This window comes from Neopsephotus bourkii, unplaced genomic scaffold (genome assembly GCF_033783945.1).
Source record: "Neopsephotus bourkii isolate Nb327-2 ecotype Australia unplaced genomic scaffold, CSIRO-AGI_Nbou_v1 NB_1663, whole genome shotgun sequence".
NCBI classification, from domain to species: Eukaryota; Metazoa; Chordata; class Aves; order Psittaciformes; family Psittacidae; genus Neopsephotus; species Neopsephotus bourkii.
The window spans coordinates 7,650,661-7,665,970 of record NW_026902137.1 but is presented as its reverse complement, the minus strand read 5'-3'; the positions used below and the strand labels follow the sequence as shown (position 1 = coordinate 7,665,970).

General features: G+C 38.6%; 1 protein-coding gene across 10 annotated transcripts in view; it reads right to left on the bottom strand.

Annotated features, from left to right (window-relative positions):
• The window catches only part of SULF2 (sulfatase 2), a 144,311-nt gene that overhangs the window by 23,613 nt on the left and 105,388 nt on the right, over positions 1-15,310 (bottom strand). For 9 of the 10 annotated variants that reach the window (XM_061375381.1, XM_061375382.1, XM_061375380.1 and 6 more), the window contains 6 exons: positions 13,988-14,157; positions 8,946-9,096; positions 7,009-7,184; positions 3,808-3,936; positions 2,836-2,892; positions 2,008-2,137 (listed from right to left, as the gene is read on the bottom strand). In XM_061375381.1, the coding sequence (XP_061231365.1) occupies positions 2,008-2,137; positions 2,836-2,892; positions 3,808-3,936; positions 7,009-7,184; positions 8,946-9,096; positions 13,988-14,157 (813 nt within the window). Of the gene's footprint in view, positions 1-2,007; positions 2,138-2,831; positions 2,893-3,807; positions 3,937-7,008; positions 7,185-8,945; positions 9,097-13,987; positions 14,158-15,310 lie in introns of those variants that run through there. The other variant, XM_061375385.1, reaches the window with a different exon arrangement.

The following is a 15,310-nucleotide window of genomic DNA, read 5'->3' as shown; positions in this document are numbered from 1 at the left end:
TTTGGGTGCACCCATATTTACATGCAATTTATCCCCAAATAAGCACATTCATTTCCCACTGTTCCTGCTGTCTAGACAAACTACTAGGACATATTCTCTAGAGCAGAGGCTGGATGGATTGACCTTCCCTTGAGAGCCCTTCCCAGGCTCTAATTGACTTGATTGTTAGGCAATTTTTCCTGATGTCCAACTTAAATTTCTTTTTTGCTCAATTTCATCCTATCACTTCCAATTATGTCTGACTGAACTGCTCAAAACAATTCTTCTCCTCTCTGTCTCCTGACAATGAGGATGCAGCACACACATCTCTTATTAGCACACCTTCACCTAAGAGTTTATCACCAATTCTGAGTACGGAGTTGACATTTTATGCCCACTTCTCACAGATGTCAAAGATACTTTATTATCTGTGGAAGAAGACATAAGCCTGTGAATGCACATAGACAATATAGGGCCTTCCCCCTTCCTTCCATAACTGAGACATGTGGTAATTAGAGTAAGAAAGCCTGAATGTAGCTAAGTTACCTTATGCAAAGAGACAGCTTCAGTGACAACATGGACTTGGAAAGTCTCTCTTTCCCTCTGTTCTTACAAGAGCGTTCAAAATAATTGGGACGATAAAGACAAAAGGAAGAAGTTGAAACATCACCCAAAGGGAAAATACTGATGGAAAAAGAAAAGCTGTATTTCCCCAAACTACTTACTGATGATGCTGTAGCAGAAACAATGACTTTTTCCCCAGTTTCCCAAAGCACATTGTGAACTCAAAAAACAATGGCTTGCTCCCACCCATCTGAAATTTCAGCTCAAGACATCTGATGACAATAAACCACTGCACAAAATACTTCTTTAAGTTCAGTATTTTTACGAAGAATAGGACATTATAATCTCTTTGTATACTGAATCTGACAAAGAAGCCACAGGAGGCAAACAGCATCTGGAAAATGCTTATACATATAAATTGGATCCAAACACCTAAGGAACGATGGACTCATTTCACAGGTGCACTGTGAAATGATTGGTAGAGGCAGAAGCAGGGAGCCTGGCCTCCAACAGTAGAAAATGAGCTACTGTAGCCTAAGTAGCCCATTACTGCATATAGCCTTGGTAAGCTGTTGAGATTGTGTCTGTAGGAACAGTTATACAGAGACCAACTTATTCGGAGCTGCCAGGTAATGCCAACCTTAAAACAGACACATACATCCATGTCGACAGGCAAAATGCATTACAGTCCTTGGAAGGGGGTACTCTGACCAGTACCTGAACAAGAAAGCAATGGCATGGAGTCAATTTTGCCACATTTCCAGAGGATGAGAACTCCCCTAAGAGTGATGCTGCTGAACATTGCTTTGTTATACCTTTGCACTGCTCTGGTAAATTTGCAAAACATTCTCCTGCATGGAGGCCATGTTTTGATACTACTCTAAGCAGGTTTTTCCCCAGTTCTTCCACATAACTTGGATCTAAAGTGAACGTATTTTCACATCTGCCCAGAACCATTACGTAACAACAACAGAAATAACACACAATGAAAGACTTTTGTGCCCATATAGACACAAACTGCCTGCAGCCATAACTTCATGTTTTTCACAGCATATTTTTGTTAAGAAGAGGGATATACAGAGTTCCTAGAATGTTATTTTCCCATTAGCATACATAATTTCAAATAATAACAACAAAATAAATTAAATTTGGAAGAGGCCAATCTGATAAGTTCGTACCTTCTCATCACTAATGAATCTCAGACCGCATCCTATTTGGGGAATAAAATGTTAAAACAGCCCAGGCAGTTCTCTTAACAGTAGTCAGGAATCAATACAGAGGCACTTGAATCAGCAATTTCCTGAATGACAGTCAGTTTCATAAATGCTGTAATACAGTTCTGAGCAAAGGCCACAGAATGAGCCATTTGATTTATAACCTAGCACTGATGACAAGGTGAAGAACATTGTCACAGTTAAGCCCAACTACAACTGCTTACTTTCGGTCAGGGTTACAATGCCCTACCTGACCAAGCTGCTCACAAGCTGTTTGATACTCAGCTCGCTGACAAAGGTCTTTCACACGCTGGTATTTGGGTAGAAAGTTTTCTTCTTGGGCATCTACCTTCTCATTCTCCCTTTTATGCAGCAGTTTACTGGAAAAGGGAAAAAAATATTTTTACATTAATATTAATTCTAAGGCATACATAGAGTTTGCTGAAAAGGTTCAGAGGTGTAGATTATCTGTCAAGTCCATAGCATCACCGGTAAGCAAAACTTAATAGTCCAGTAGATACACTAGCATATATCATCATCTCTGATAACACACAAGTTATTCATATCATGCTCTCAGGGAGTGTACAAAAACATACAAACCCAAGACAGTGCATTTCATGTCTGATTGGCAGGCAGTAGCAATAGTCAGTATAAAGAAACCATATCCCCCTCACTCTCCAATTTGCAGACCCTTCGTGCTCTATGTTATGCATTAAGGCAGAGGCACAGAGGGAATGGCCAGCAGGTGAACACAGATAGAGGAAGGGTTATTCATACTCCTGTGATACAAGCAGGAGGGTGAAGGGCAGCAGCTGAAAGAAAAGCAGGATGCCTTTCCATCTCTCAATCCAAGCAAAGCTTCCCTTCCCCCACCCCAACAGTGCATTTAAGCAGGCTGTAGGCAAAGGCCATACATTCCCTCCTATCACACAATTATTGCCATTAGGCATACTGCAGCCGTGTCCCTGCTGGCACAGCTAAATGGCTTTAGGTCTGTGGTAGAGTGCTGCTTTGGCTTTAGCTATTCAGTATCCTTCTATTTAAAGAGACTTGGCTTTGTGATTAACACTTTCCTTACCCTCTTTCCACCAGGAACGAGTCTCTCCACACCTTCATCTTTTTCTTTAAATGGAACCTAGGAGGAAATGAGGAGAGGAAGAAGCAGTTCCCATAAAACGAATAATCAAGTTATGCCCCACTTTGCACTCCCACGCCCAAGTCAGACAAGAGACATTACATATAACTTTACATGGGGACATCCAGCTTTATGAAGCAGACACATATGCCTCTCCAGTATAACTGATGAGCAAACACAGGACAGATTTGTTCTCACAGGGACAAAATCCACAACAGACTCACCCAGTACAGCTATTTCAACATAAGCATGTTTAAGGCACGGGGGATTAACTGAATTGTCCTTGATCACAAAGGATCACAAATCAAATCAGGATTTCCTGAATCCAGTTTGGGCTCTTAACCTACAAACTACCCACAAAGTATCCTATTCTAAAGCAGCTGCTCCTTTCCCCCTCTTGCAAAGCAAATCTTCTTCCCTTTTTCTGCTGATTCTCCCTAGCAAGCATACAGCCTTAATTCTCTTCCTCAGTCTTTTTCCAACAAAAGTATTGATGGAGATCATAAATAACTGTGTAATTCTAAGTGCTACCCTGTCTTTATATTATAGCCTGGTACACAATCGACCCTTTCACCTCAATTATTTTACAATTTATTCAATTTGAAATACTTTGCTACAAATGACACCACAGAGACACTTAAAATCTATAACTCATATAGCTACTTGTGTAGCCCTCTCACTGCTACAAAGATTACATTTGGTATACCTAGATGCCGTATAGCTAGTATATGAACCTGACAAAATGAAAATAAATAACTAAAGTCAGTCACAAATTGCCAAACAGGGAGTGAATGATGCACTCATATAAATGGTAATTTTAGTATATTTTCCTTTAAATTTGCTGCATGTTGCTGAATGCTTGCTCAATCTCCCGTACAAACACATGCATGTTTCCAGGCACGTTTCATTTCTTACCTATTCAGTGGTCTCTCAGAATCCAGAAGCTTTAGAATGGATTTACCATCCATATCAGAGGGAATATCCAGTCCAGCAATATCTAGAATGGTGGGTGCAAGATCAATATTCAGCACAATGTGAGGATTCCTGAAAAAAGCATATGAGAAACTGGTTTAAATCTATGCAATGTTATCAAGCAACTCCAGCTCTTCCACAGAGACCAGGGATCTGAAAAGGCTTATCTGTGACATCTGCAAAGAAGAAAGGAGGACACAATCTAATTCCTTTCCCTGATGTGAATTAAAATGTAAAATATAGGGAAGTTGCATAACCTCAAGAGGGACTAATAGGCAGATTTAAAACTTCATCACAGAACATTTTTGAGAAAGCAAACTAATTTATAAGGCAAAGGTAGTTAATTACTGCTAAAGAAGGTTCAAAAGTCTTTCAAAACATGAGAACACACTGGAAAAACTCCTTGGGTGTCTTACAGAATCAAAGTGTCTGCCAAATATGCTCATGACTTTATTAAAAAGTAGATTTGGCAGGTAGCATATGCTTTATCTGTTTCAAAATATGGTACAGAAAGAAGTACCTCAGCTTATATCACAGCCAGCATGTTCTGAAGAGAACATGAGGAGACATATATTGCTAGACATTACAGTAAATAACTAATAGTTGCTGTTAATGTAGAGTTTGAGACAGAAGGAGGACAGGATCAGGAAAGAAAAAAAGAGAGAAGCAGCAGTTATGCATTAAAAAGATGGGGAGAACTGAAAGAGAGAGGGAAAAGAACAGCTTTAATTGAAATAAAATCAATCTTCCCAAGCACGCAGTTAGCCATTCTTCAAACACTTGGAAGCAGCAATGCTCTGTCACTTAGCACAGTATAGCACATGCTCCTCAGCCACCAGTTTAACAGGGCAGTATCTGAACTCAAACTGACTTCAAATTTGGTTAAAATATTGACATCAACTCTTGAGTAGTACAGACAGCTCCTATCCCTGGATCCTTTGAAATGCCATAGCTAAACATGAGTGATTTTGCGGATCAGAGCATCTAGCTGCACAGCCCAGCATTCAGTAGCTAAATGAATGCCCAGATTACTAATCATGGGACTTGGTTTTACTATAGGTCTGGTGTTGCAGAACTGTTTCAAACTTATATCAAATATGTCTATGACCATGCTGTGTAATTACTCACAATATTACATATACACACACTGTTTATCAGCTGTGTGCTATTTCTTTTCCTTATTTATTTAAAAAACAAAACAAAACAAAAACAACAAAATCAAGGAAGGCACTCAATTTCTTTAAAGTGGGGGAAAAAAAGAAAGCAAGCATAGTGCTCTCCAGGCAGTCTTCTACAGTGCTGAACATAAAGAATCACCGTGGGATGATCTGCAGGCACAAAGGAAGGATGGGACCAGATGGGCTGCTATATACATGTCAGTGCAGAATTCTAGCTCAAAATACAGGACAGAAGAAAGCTGCTGCACTCTAATTAATGAGACACGATTTAAAAATTACTACATTTTTGAGCAAGCGAGCAAACAGGCACTGACAAGAGCATGGATGATGAATTAAATTGATGTACCTAATTTGATTTTAATTACTAATAATTATGGTGTAGCATATTTGGTAATAGAAATGAGAGCTTGGTAATGACTTGCTACAGTGACTGCTGTTAAATCTTCATTGGTATCAAAAGGGAGTCATGACAATTACTCTGCAGGAAAAACACAAGTTTCACGCAAAGCATGGATGATTGAAGTTTCACCATTTAAAGAAAATTGGGGTGAAAGGGAGGATCAATTTATTATCTGATGTATTACCCCTCCAACCTATCTTATTCTGTTCTTCCTATTTGTTGTACTGCGATGGACTCTGTTCTGCTAGACCCTGTCAGGCTGACTCCTCTGATTCTAACAGAAACATTTTTTTGCTTTCATAAGACACTGAAAAATAAAACTCAGTGGGAAGGTCTCACAGCTTTTATGCATGTCTGGATGTAAAGATCCTTGAACTAAAGTGGACATGAGGCTCCTGGTCTCTAGCATTGCACATTGCAGAAAAACTACCTCAGTCCACTTGGGCACTGTCTTTCCAGGAAGACCAAAAACTGCAGTTGAAGGGACAGAGCATACTCTTAGAAGGCTACTGCAGCTCCCTGGAAACTCTGTGCTGCTGCAGACAAGCTTCTTTCAGTGCTGAAGTAATATGTTTAATTCCACCTGAGAAATCCCTCCCCTGTGCTTTAGAGAAATAGTATCATTTCACATGCATAACTACTGTAAATAAATTAGACATACAGTGCAGTATCAACTGAATTTCACATTTTTGTGCCTACTGATGATGTGAACCAGTGAATTTAAGCAGCAAATGGAATGAGATTTTTTAGTAAGTATTTGCTACCATATTACACACTAGATCTGTTCCTCTGTGGTAAAGAAAAAAAACTGTATGGAAGACTTTGTGTGTGTTAATTATGCTAAAACATGCACACTGATATAAATAAAAGGCAGCAAATTATGGCACTCTGTCCAAAATCATTACTTAAGTGCAAATATTTGCTATTGAAATAATTGCTTAGAAAGTGTATTTACATAATTTCTTAGCTGATCAAAGCTACCACTTTAATTAACAGTCACATTCTGCATGCTTGTGTGCATCCGACAAACAGCCATAACCATGTAATCTCAAAGGATAACCCAAAAAGAATCTTTTGTGCATAATAATATATGAACTATTATGTACATTATCCTTCATAAACTGAAACATGTGACTCCATTGTAATGTTCAGCAATAATGATGTACTGTGGCCATAAACATTATACACTATATTTTTACCTTGAAAATGTCCTAGGTCTGTGTATTATTTGTATGCCTCAAAAGGAGGCAAAAAAACATTTCCTAGTTCAGACCTGTTTCAAAGTGGCTTTTTCAGCTACATCCACAAAAGTTCAGTGGCTTGTACTGCATACCTACACAAGCACAAAGGTAAATGGCATGAAACCGTCACTCTGTCATACCAGTTATACCAGCACGTGCTACCAGTTCTACTTTGAGTAGACATATTTTTCTGTCAATAATGAGGAGGAAGTGAGTCAGGAGGGGCAGAACCTTGTGCCTCCATTTGGATGTCAGGTCAATACAACTACAGATGTGAACACAAAGGATTTTTCTGGTCACACACACACACTAGCCAAGAACTTACAGGGACCCAGCCTCCACATTTGGACCTCGGACGTAGAAAGGAACTCTGATGTCAAACTCGTAGGGCATGGACTTTCCTTTCACCAGCCCAAACTGTCCAATATGATAACCGTGGTCTGCTGTGTATATTATATACGTATTGTCCAATTCACCTGTTTCAACCAACGTATTGTAAATCTGAAACAAAACAAAACATGAAATTCATTCCACCGAGTAGTACTCTATAAGTTTCTGCCTATGTGTAATATACAAATAAATAACTAGAGTTCAGGGTAGCACTGAGTTATCACAATGCACCATTTTACTAACCCAGTACTGTGGCCATTACAAGACAAACTTGTGGTTTTTAAGGTAAACACATTAGCATGCCACATTTTCAGCAGTGTTTGGGTTCAGTGTTTTGCATTAGAGCTGTCAAGATAGCATTAAGTAACACGGGGACAGAGATAAAATTTTCAAGGTGATATGCATTTCTGAATTTTTCTCTCCACCTTTATCTTTTTCCTGCAGCAAACAATTTTAATAAAATGACAACATTTTGAATCTCACACTTATTTAAGCAACACTGAATGATCTTGCCTTCAGACAAATGAGTCTCCATTATGCAGAATATTTGCAAAATCTCTTCCAGGTAAGTATCACTCAGTCATACTCACTGTGGAGAATTAAGAGGAGCTTTAACTCTTTAGTTGCTTCTATAGATTTGCATTAGAATCTTTATGTGCAGTGTACCAACTTGAGCACCAAAGATCAATTTTTATGCAACATTTTCGCTTACAAAGGTACGAAGGTGTTGGGGCACCACCAAAGCGGTGCCTCACACACACCCAGAACACACCAGCACTGGAGAAAACAAACTCTGCTGCTGTTGCTGGTTTGGGAGATTTTTCTTTTATTCTTTTTGGGGTGGTTTAGTCTTTTTTCATTTTTATTTTAATTTTGGGAGACTATTAGATGGATACAACTCCGTAGAAAAGATCAGGCTTACTAAAAAATAATCCAACTTACTTTGCCTGCAGTGAATCACCTGAAGTGAAACCATTTTAGTAAACAGAAAATCAAAATAGGGTAGTAAAATCACCAGTCTCTCCCAATGCTGATATCTGATCCATCCAGACAGGCTCATTAATGTGAAGCGGAGATCATACTTGCCTGAATCACTAATTATAAGACATCACTAACAAGTTGAAGCAATGCTATCCAGATAATCTTCTCTTTGCCTTGCAGGACTCCTCTTATTTTACATTCTACCTTTTTTGAATAAAAATGCCAAGAGATAAGAAGTAAATTGCACCACCACTAAATCTGCCTTCTCGTAACTGGAAATCCTTTCTTTTTCAGAGTAGCTTTTAGCTAATTCAGATGTTTCTGTTCAAGACACTCATTAAGAGACTTCATTATTACATAATGCAGATTTAATTAAAAAAATAATAATCTAACTATATATTTACTTCTAATATGTAACATCCCAGGCCTGGATTATCATGGGATTATTCCAGTTAGGCCTCCTGAAGCATTACTTTCTCTGCAGCTGTTTTTCTTCTCTCAAAAACACTGTGTTATAGGATTAAAATAGGCCCATGCAATTAGGTAGTTATTTCCAACAGGTTGTAGGATGACTTCACTACCAGACAATACATTTTTAGACTTGATGATGTAAATCTTTTCAGGTGATTCCTCCTTCTTCCCCTTAATCAGTAGTGGCTTTGTGTCAATAAATCAGCTCATTTATACCATCCAACTTTACAAGATGAGGATTCTTACACACTGAATAAAGAGACAAAATCCTCAGAGGTGAGAGAATTACACATTATTAAAACACTGTTGCAGTCCTCCACATCATTCTTTCCCCCTTACCTTCACATACAGCACAGCCTGAGTTTAACCCAAGAATCAAGCACCTGTTTAAGTCCTCAAAAAAGTGACTACTGAACTTACCATCTCCATAGAGTCATCCACAGACATGAGTGTCTGAAGGCGTTTTCTCTGTAGCATGTTAGTGAACTCCATATGTATGGGCTTCATGGGTCCTGTATACCGCATTATCCAGTGCTTGTCTGGGTTTGGAGCATAGTTATAACTGGGAGTGCTAAGGAACAGAGAAAACCAGTGTTTTATCAGTGTAGAAAAAAAATAATAATTCCATAGTAATGCTTACTATTAATTTCTATTTGATCACCACTACAGGATTTATTCTCTGAGGTGCATAAAAAAAGTATTAGACTTACTCTGGAAAAATCTTTACGTTCCATATGAAAGATGGGAGAATGAAAACAACTCTGGGGAATCAAATCTATTAGAAGAGTAAACACACATTGTTTTTGCAGGGTCATCCAGACTAACACGGGTACACTTCAAGGCCAGGAGACTAGCCTCACAAGTCTAACTTCGCAAGTACATCTGGATGGAGCACGTACTACAGAGTTCCTACTCACATAATCGCTTGGCTTTCACCCTGTACATAATTAGCACCAAGTATCATGGCTTGTTCAGCTGTTTAACAATAGCCACAGAACTTACTGAAAAGGTTCTACTATGCTCAACAGCTTTTTTTTTTCCAACATGACTGGCTATTTGAATGCTTTCACACTCATGAACCCAAAGGAGCATGGACACCCTACCCAGTGCACCAAATTGCATGAGAGCTCATAGCAAGAAGTGGATACACAGCCACATTTTAAAGACCTGCCAAGAAAAGCAGGGGCAGGGGAAACAGGACTGTATTTTGCAAGCACTTTCAAGCCACCAGCTTTTTTTTTATCATCAGAATCTTTAATTAAAATCCCTGCAATTCTCAAGAGCTGGATTCAATGTCCCCCTGGAATCTTGCTGCCCCTCCAAGTTCCCCTGATCCTGGATTTAAGCAATGAGGAAATATATGACTGATTATCCATAATCTCATGTTGCTGGCAATTCCAGAGACTGCTTTTCTCTGCATAATAATATTGCTTTAGGTTGGCTGAATCAAAACAAGACTTATTTTGACATAGCATTACAATGACGCTGACTCTCTGCATCACTAGAAAGCTCTATTACAGCTTACTTTTGCAAGAAATTTTATTTTACATACCATATCTATTCCTCAAAGTTATTACTTAAGATTAAGAACTGCCTTTGTCAATTGACTTCATGCCCTGGCTCAAGGACATCACCTGCAGTGTAAAGTATTAAAAATTACTTTTCCTAAGTAATTTGTGAGGCTTCTTTTTTTCATTCAAAACCATAGAAGTCAGTCTATGCAAATGTGCAAGCAGAGGGTGACACAGTAACACAGGAAAAATAGCAGATTTTCAGTTATTTTCTTCTTTCCAACACACAATTTCCTGATAAATTCAGCTCCTACTTGGCAAATATCTACTGTCGGTTTTGTGTATGCAACAGAGCAGCAGGGTTAGTTATTAAGATAAACAACAGTAATATAAGTTGAAAATTCTCCTTGAAATACTGTGGGTATCCAATGCATTTTTGAATTTGACAGGTAGTCTTAAGAGTTTTAACATAAATATGAAATTAATAATCTGACAGCAAAATGTTTGATGCTGAAAGCGTCTGTTAGATGCTATCTGAAAAATGTGCGTAGGCGACAGACAAATGGAGGCTTCTTCATAGAGGGAGGAAAGGGCTGGTGTTTATTCTCTCTGTATTGTTAATAGCCTCTTGAATTTCAGAATGTTATTGTGGCTGAAATAATGACATTGCTCCTTTGAAAATGCTGACAGTTATAGAAACTGTTGCTATGCGAAGCCCAGAATGAATCAAAAATGCTTGGCAAACTCCTTTTCAGCTTACTTTGTGATTTCCTGGCTGATTTGTAACCTCCCGCTATTTAATCCAACCAAAGCCATGATTTTCTTTGATTACTACAAATGTAACCCTCTTATGTGTAACAGATTTGTCTGTCTTATGGGAAAATTACTCAAATACAACGTTCTTAGAAGTTGGTTAAGACGACCTCTTCAAATGTACTCAGAAGATAAGTCCCAGTCCAATTGCATCTGACCTTGGAAAATATGGGTGCTACAACGTACCCTCTATAGAAATAACATTTCTGATCACTCTTAAACTGCCCAGCTGCTGCTTTCTTCGCAGCTACCAGCATAAGCAGTAAAAAAGGAAAACCAACCATATAGACTATGGATTTGCTATGTGATTGCTGGCTGATGTGAATGATTTTCAAACAAGAAAAGACTGTACATGTACACGAAAAGCTCTATAGAACAAGACAGTTCTGCAGTAGGGGGTGGAATGGTCATACCAGCTAGTGTGTGCAGTAATAGAAGCAAGAAGGCATAAGCATAAATTAGCACAGAAGTACATACACATGCACAGAAGCAAAGTACTCTGACCTTTGGCCTGCGCTAAAATCCACACCACTAACTTCTAGCTATTAATAGCAAGGCTACACAGTGCAGTATGGCTGTCAACCAGTGTTACCACTGCAGTGTCACCTTCCCTTTGCTTTGGGGACGCAGCTCAAGATTCCACTTGCAAACTTTGTCAGTGCTGCCACAAGAGCTAGGACTAGACAAGAACTTTCATCAGGGTATTGCTTAGTGCTTTAGGGCAATTCATAAGAAGGGCTCCACCTCATCCTTCCCTACCGTATCCACATGACAATGAAACACTGAGAGCTGCCTACATCCTATTACCACTGAGGAATTCCCTGGAATGTGGAAACAAAGGAAAAAAGGGAAGTAGAGAACTAATTTGTACATACAGTGAGGGAATGATGCACATTCTGCATTTTTACATTTAATACTAAACCCAGGCCAATGAAACCCCTTACAGTTTATTACTAGAATTATTTAGTGTAAAAAAAAAATCTTTATAATAAGATTGGCAGATTTTTCACATAAGATGTACATAAAAGCCTACTTTTATATCAAAAAGAAAACCACAGCTCCTTAATCTAGTAAGACAGAGTCATAGAATCACAGAACAGTTCAGGTTGGAAAGGACCTTAAGATCATCCAGTTCCAATCTCCCTGCCACATGCAGGGACACGTCCCACTAAACCATGTCACCCAATGCTCTGTCCCACCTGGCCTTGAACACCACCAGGAACAGAGCATTCACAACTTCCTTAGGCAACCTATTCCAGTGCCGCATCACCCTAACAGGAAAGAACTTCTTCCTTATATCCAATCTTAACTTCCCCTGTTTAAGTTTTAACCCATTACCCTTTGTCCTATCACTACAGTCCCTAATGAAGAATCCCTCCCCAGCATCCTTACAGGCCCCCTTCAGATACTGGAAGGCTGCTATGAGGTCTCCACGCAGCCTTCTCTTCTCCAGGCTGAACAGCCCCAGCTTCCTCAGCCTATCTTCATATGGGAGGTGCTCCAGTCCCCTGATCATCCTCGTGGCCCTCCTCTATATTTGTTCCAACAGTTCCATGTCCTTTTTGTGTTGAGGACACCAGAACTGCACACAATGCTCCAAGTGAGGTCTCACGAGAGCAGGTAATTCGTTTCTTTACAAACAAAGCTTGTTTCCATGAAGGAACATTTCCTGTATAATTGTCATTTTAAGAAAAGCCACCTACAATCGAAAATGGTGTTGTGTAACTACTTTATGATAAGGAAGAAAAACCTAGTTAGTGTGAAAAATAAAATTTAAACTATGAACAAATGAAAACCAGACATAGTTTATATTTTTCATTGCTGGCTTTCCTCAAATCCTGTTAACTCTTTTTCATACAACAAGCATAATTAAATTGCTACAGAATGTTGCTTGATAAATGATTATTGTCTCTGAAATATGAATGCCTTCCAAGGGAACTTCTAGTACAAGTGAGGTCAATACTGAGTATAAACTATGGGAAGTTGCTCACTTGGCATTTTCAAAGACAATAAATGAGCATAAGACAGCAAACAAATACAAAATCCTGCATTGCTGTAAATCTAGGACACAGATTCTCTTTGGGGCACAGCACAAAAGCTGAAATATGTAATTTTAAGTTACGCAATACCTGGACAATGGAACAAAGGAAGCTGTTTCTCTCATACTCTATTTTAAATAAAATTAAAAAGCTGAAATAGCTTTCACTAGATTTTGGACAAGGCCTGAGCAGCTTCAGTTACCAATGGATTATTATTTCCAACAGTTCCCAGTTCCTTCACAAATCCTAAACAAAACAGAATTCCCCTTTAAAACACTAGAAATATAAAAGGGCATGTAGGATCTAAATGACAAATGCTGCACATTAGTGAAGGCATGAAGTCAGTAATTAGAAAATATTGGAGTGTGCTCAGTTAATCTAAAGCCGATTTGGGACAACCCTTCATTTTATCAGCATGTGAAGATATGTCTGTAATGGAACATTACAGAGCTCTAGCTGTGAGATGTCCCTGTGCTATAAACAAGAACCATCTCCTCATGTACCTTATGAACATGTTAACTCAGGAACAAGGTGATACAGCTTTTGGGACCTGTTCAAGACACTGTTCTGAGTCATGTACAGACACACAAGACCTCATTCAGAAATAGGTTGTCTTATTTGGTGCTGCAGGCCTTATTTCCTTTCTTTCCATATATGAAACAGAAGTACTAAGTACTGCATGCTACGTGATTTTTGGTACTACTATAAAACAGTACAGTTTATATCTAAGGAGAGGCAGAGAGATTCTTTTCCTGAAGAGATGACAGCCCAAGAATCAGAGTTTGATACCACCACCACTCCCCCCCAAATAAAACAGTGCTTTACTTCCTAAATAGGTTGTAACATTGTCCAATAAATTCAACATGAATCTTTCAATTTATCTCAGTGAGCTACAATGCTGACTTCTAGATAAGGTCACCATTCTCAATATACTTGTACAAGCCTGAAGAGGTTAAAAAGATAAAATCTCAAAACTCTTCTTACATATTTGTGACAAACTTATGCTACGAGTATTATAAAGCAAATGATGTTCTCCCAAACGTACCCAGGACTTCCATATTCCTGAACCTGGAAATGAAAGGGTTTTATTTTTCCTTACATGTGTTGTGAGGCATTAGGAAAGAGATGCGAGTACTGAGGGGCTGAATCTTCAGGGCCATGAGGAGCAGCATGGCTTATAACCATCAGCACAGGCCTGTGAGGATACATCTTCTTTGAGATTCTGAAGAAGGTAATACTGTCATTTGTAATCAGATCGGTTAGATAGTCCTGCAAGTAGAAGTAAAAGTATAATGAGATACTTGAAAAATAATTTCAAATTGGGGGGTGAGGTGGTAAGGGGATGACTGAGATTTTGTAAAAAAAGAAGCTACTTCACTCAGAATGGGAGAAGGGAGTAAGTAACAGACGTTAAAACTTCAAAAAGCAGAACCAAACCATTCTTTTTTCACTGCCTATAAATATGAAAAGCCACAGCTTCCTCTCAGAAATGAATATCAAATAGGACTCTTTCTTCCCAGAGTGCATAATTACGTTATGAAGATCACAGTACTAAATACAATTGTATTAATGAAAAAAAAAGAAAATTACAGGTCAATTTATTTGCTTTCTGGTGTTGATATCATCAAGGCATTTAATCTAACCTTAGCATCATAAAAGTGCTTTAAAAATCCAAAGGGCTCAATGTTCACTTTTCTTAACTTCCCTCTGAACCAGAAGTCACTAAGCTAAAAGATGCTGTGCTAATTGGACCAAAAGTTCATTCAATATTACTGACACAGTGACAAGTTGATAGAGATTTAGTTCCATCAAATAAAATGCTGAGAATATAGAAAACTTGTTTGGAAGATATAGACCATCTTTCCATTTTCTAAGGAGCACCATTATTATTCTCCTTATATCTGCTGTAGCTACATGGATTGAAGACAGTATTTTCAGTGACAATCCATGTTCTCTCTAAGACTGCATAACAGGAAATGCTGCAAATATAAATACTTCTCAAACACGAGTAAGATATGAAAATGAACCTTTAAAAAGAGAATAACTGTCATATCACAACTGAACATAAAATCAGACATAACATCTGCCCCTGGTCAAGTGAACAAGTACAAGGTGTGGTACATATTGGATTATATTTCCTTTTAAGTGCAGTTTTCTGACTGTGGTTTCGTCTCTTGCTCTTCTTCATGACTGCCAATGACCTTGACCTGAGAAGTCAGCTTATCATCCATCAAAGGAAGCCTTTTTCACTGACTGTATTTACTTTCCCCAAGTTATTTCCTGTGCATCCCAGAACAAGGCTGACAAAGTCTTCGTTTATCATTTTACACACTGGTCCCAGCATGGTGCATGTCTGTTATGAAACTGCCATGACTATGTTATTGATGTGATATTTTCACTCATGAAAGCAGGTGTAAATAGG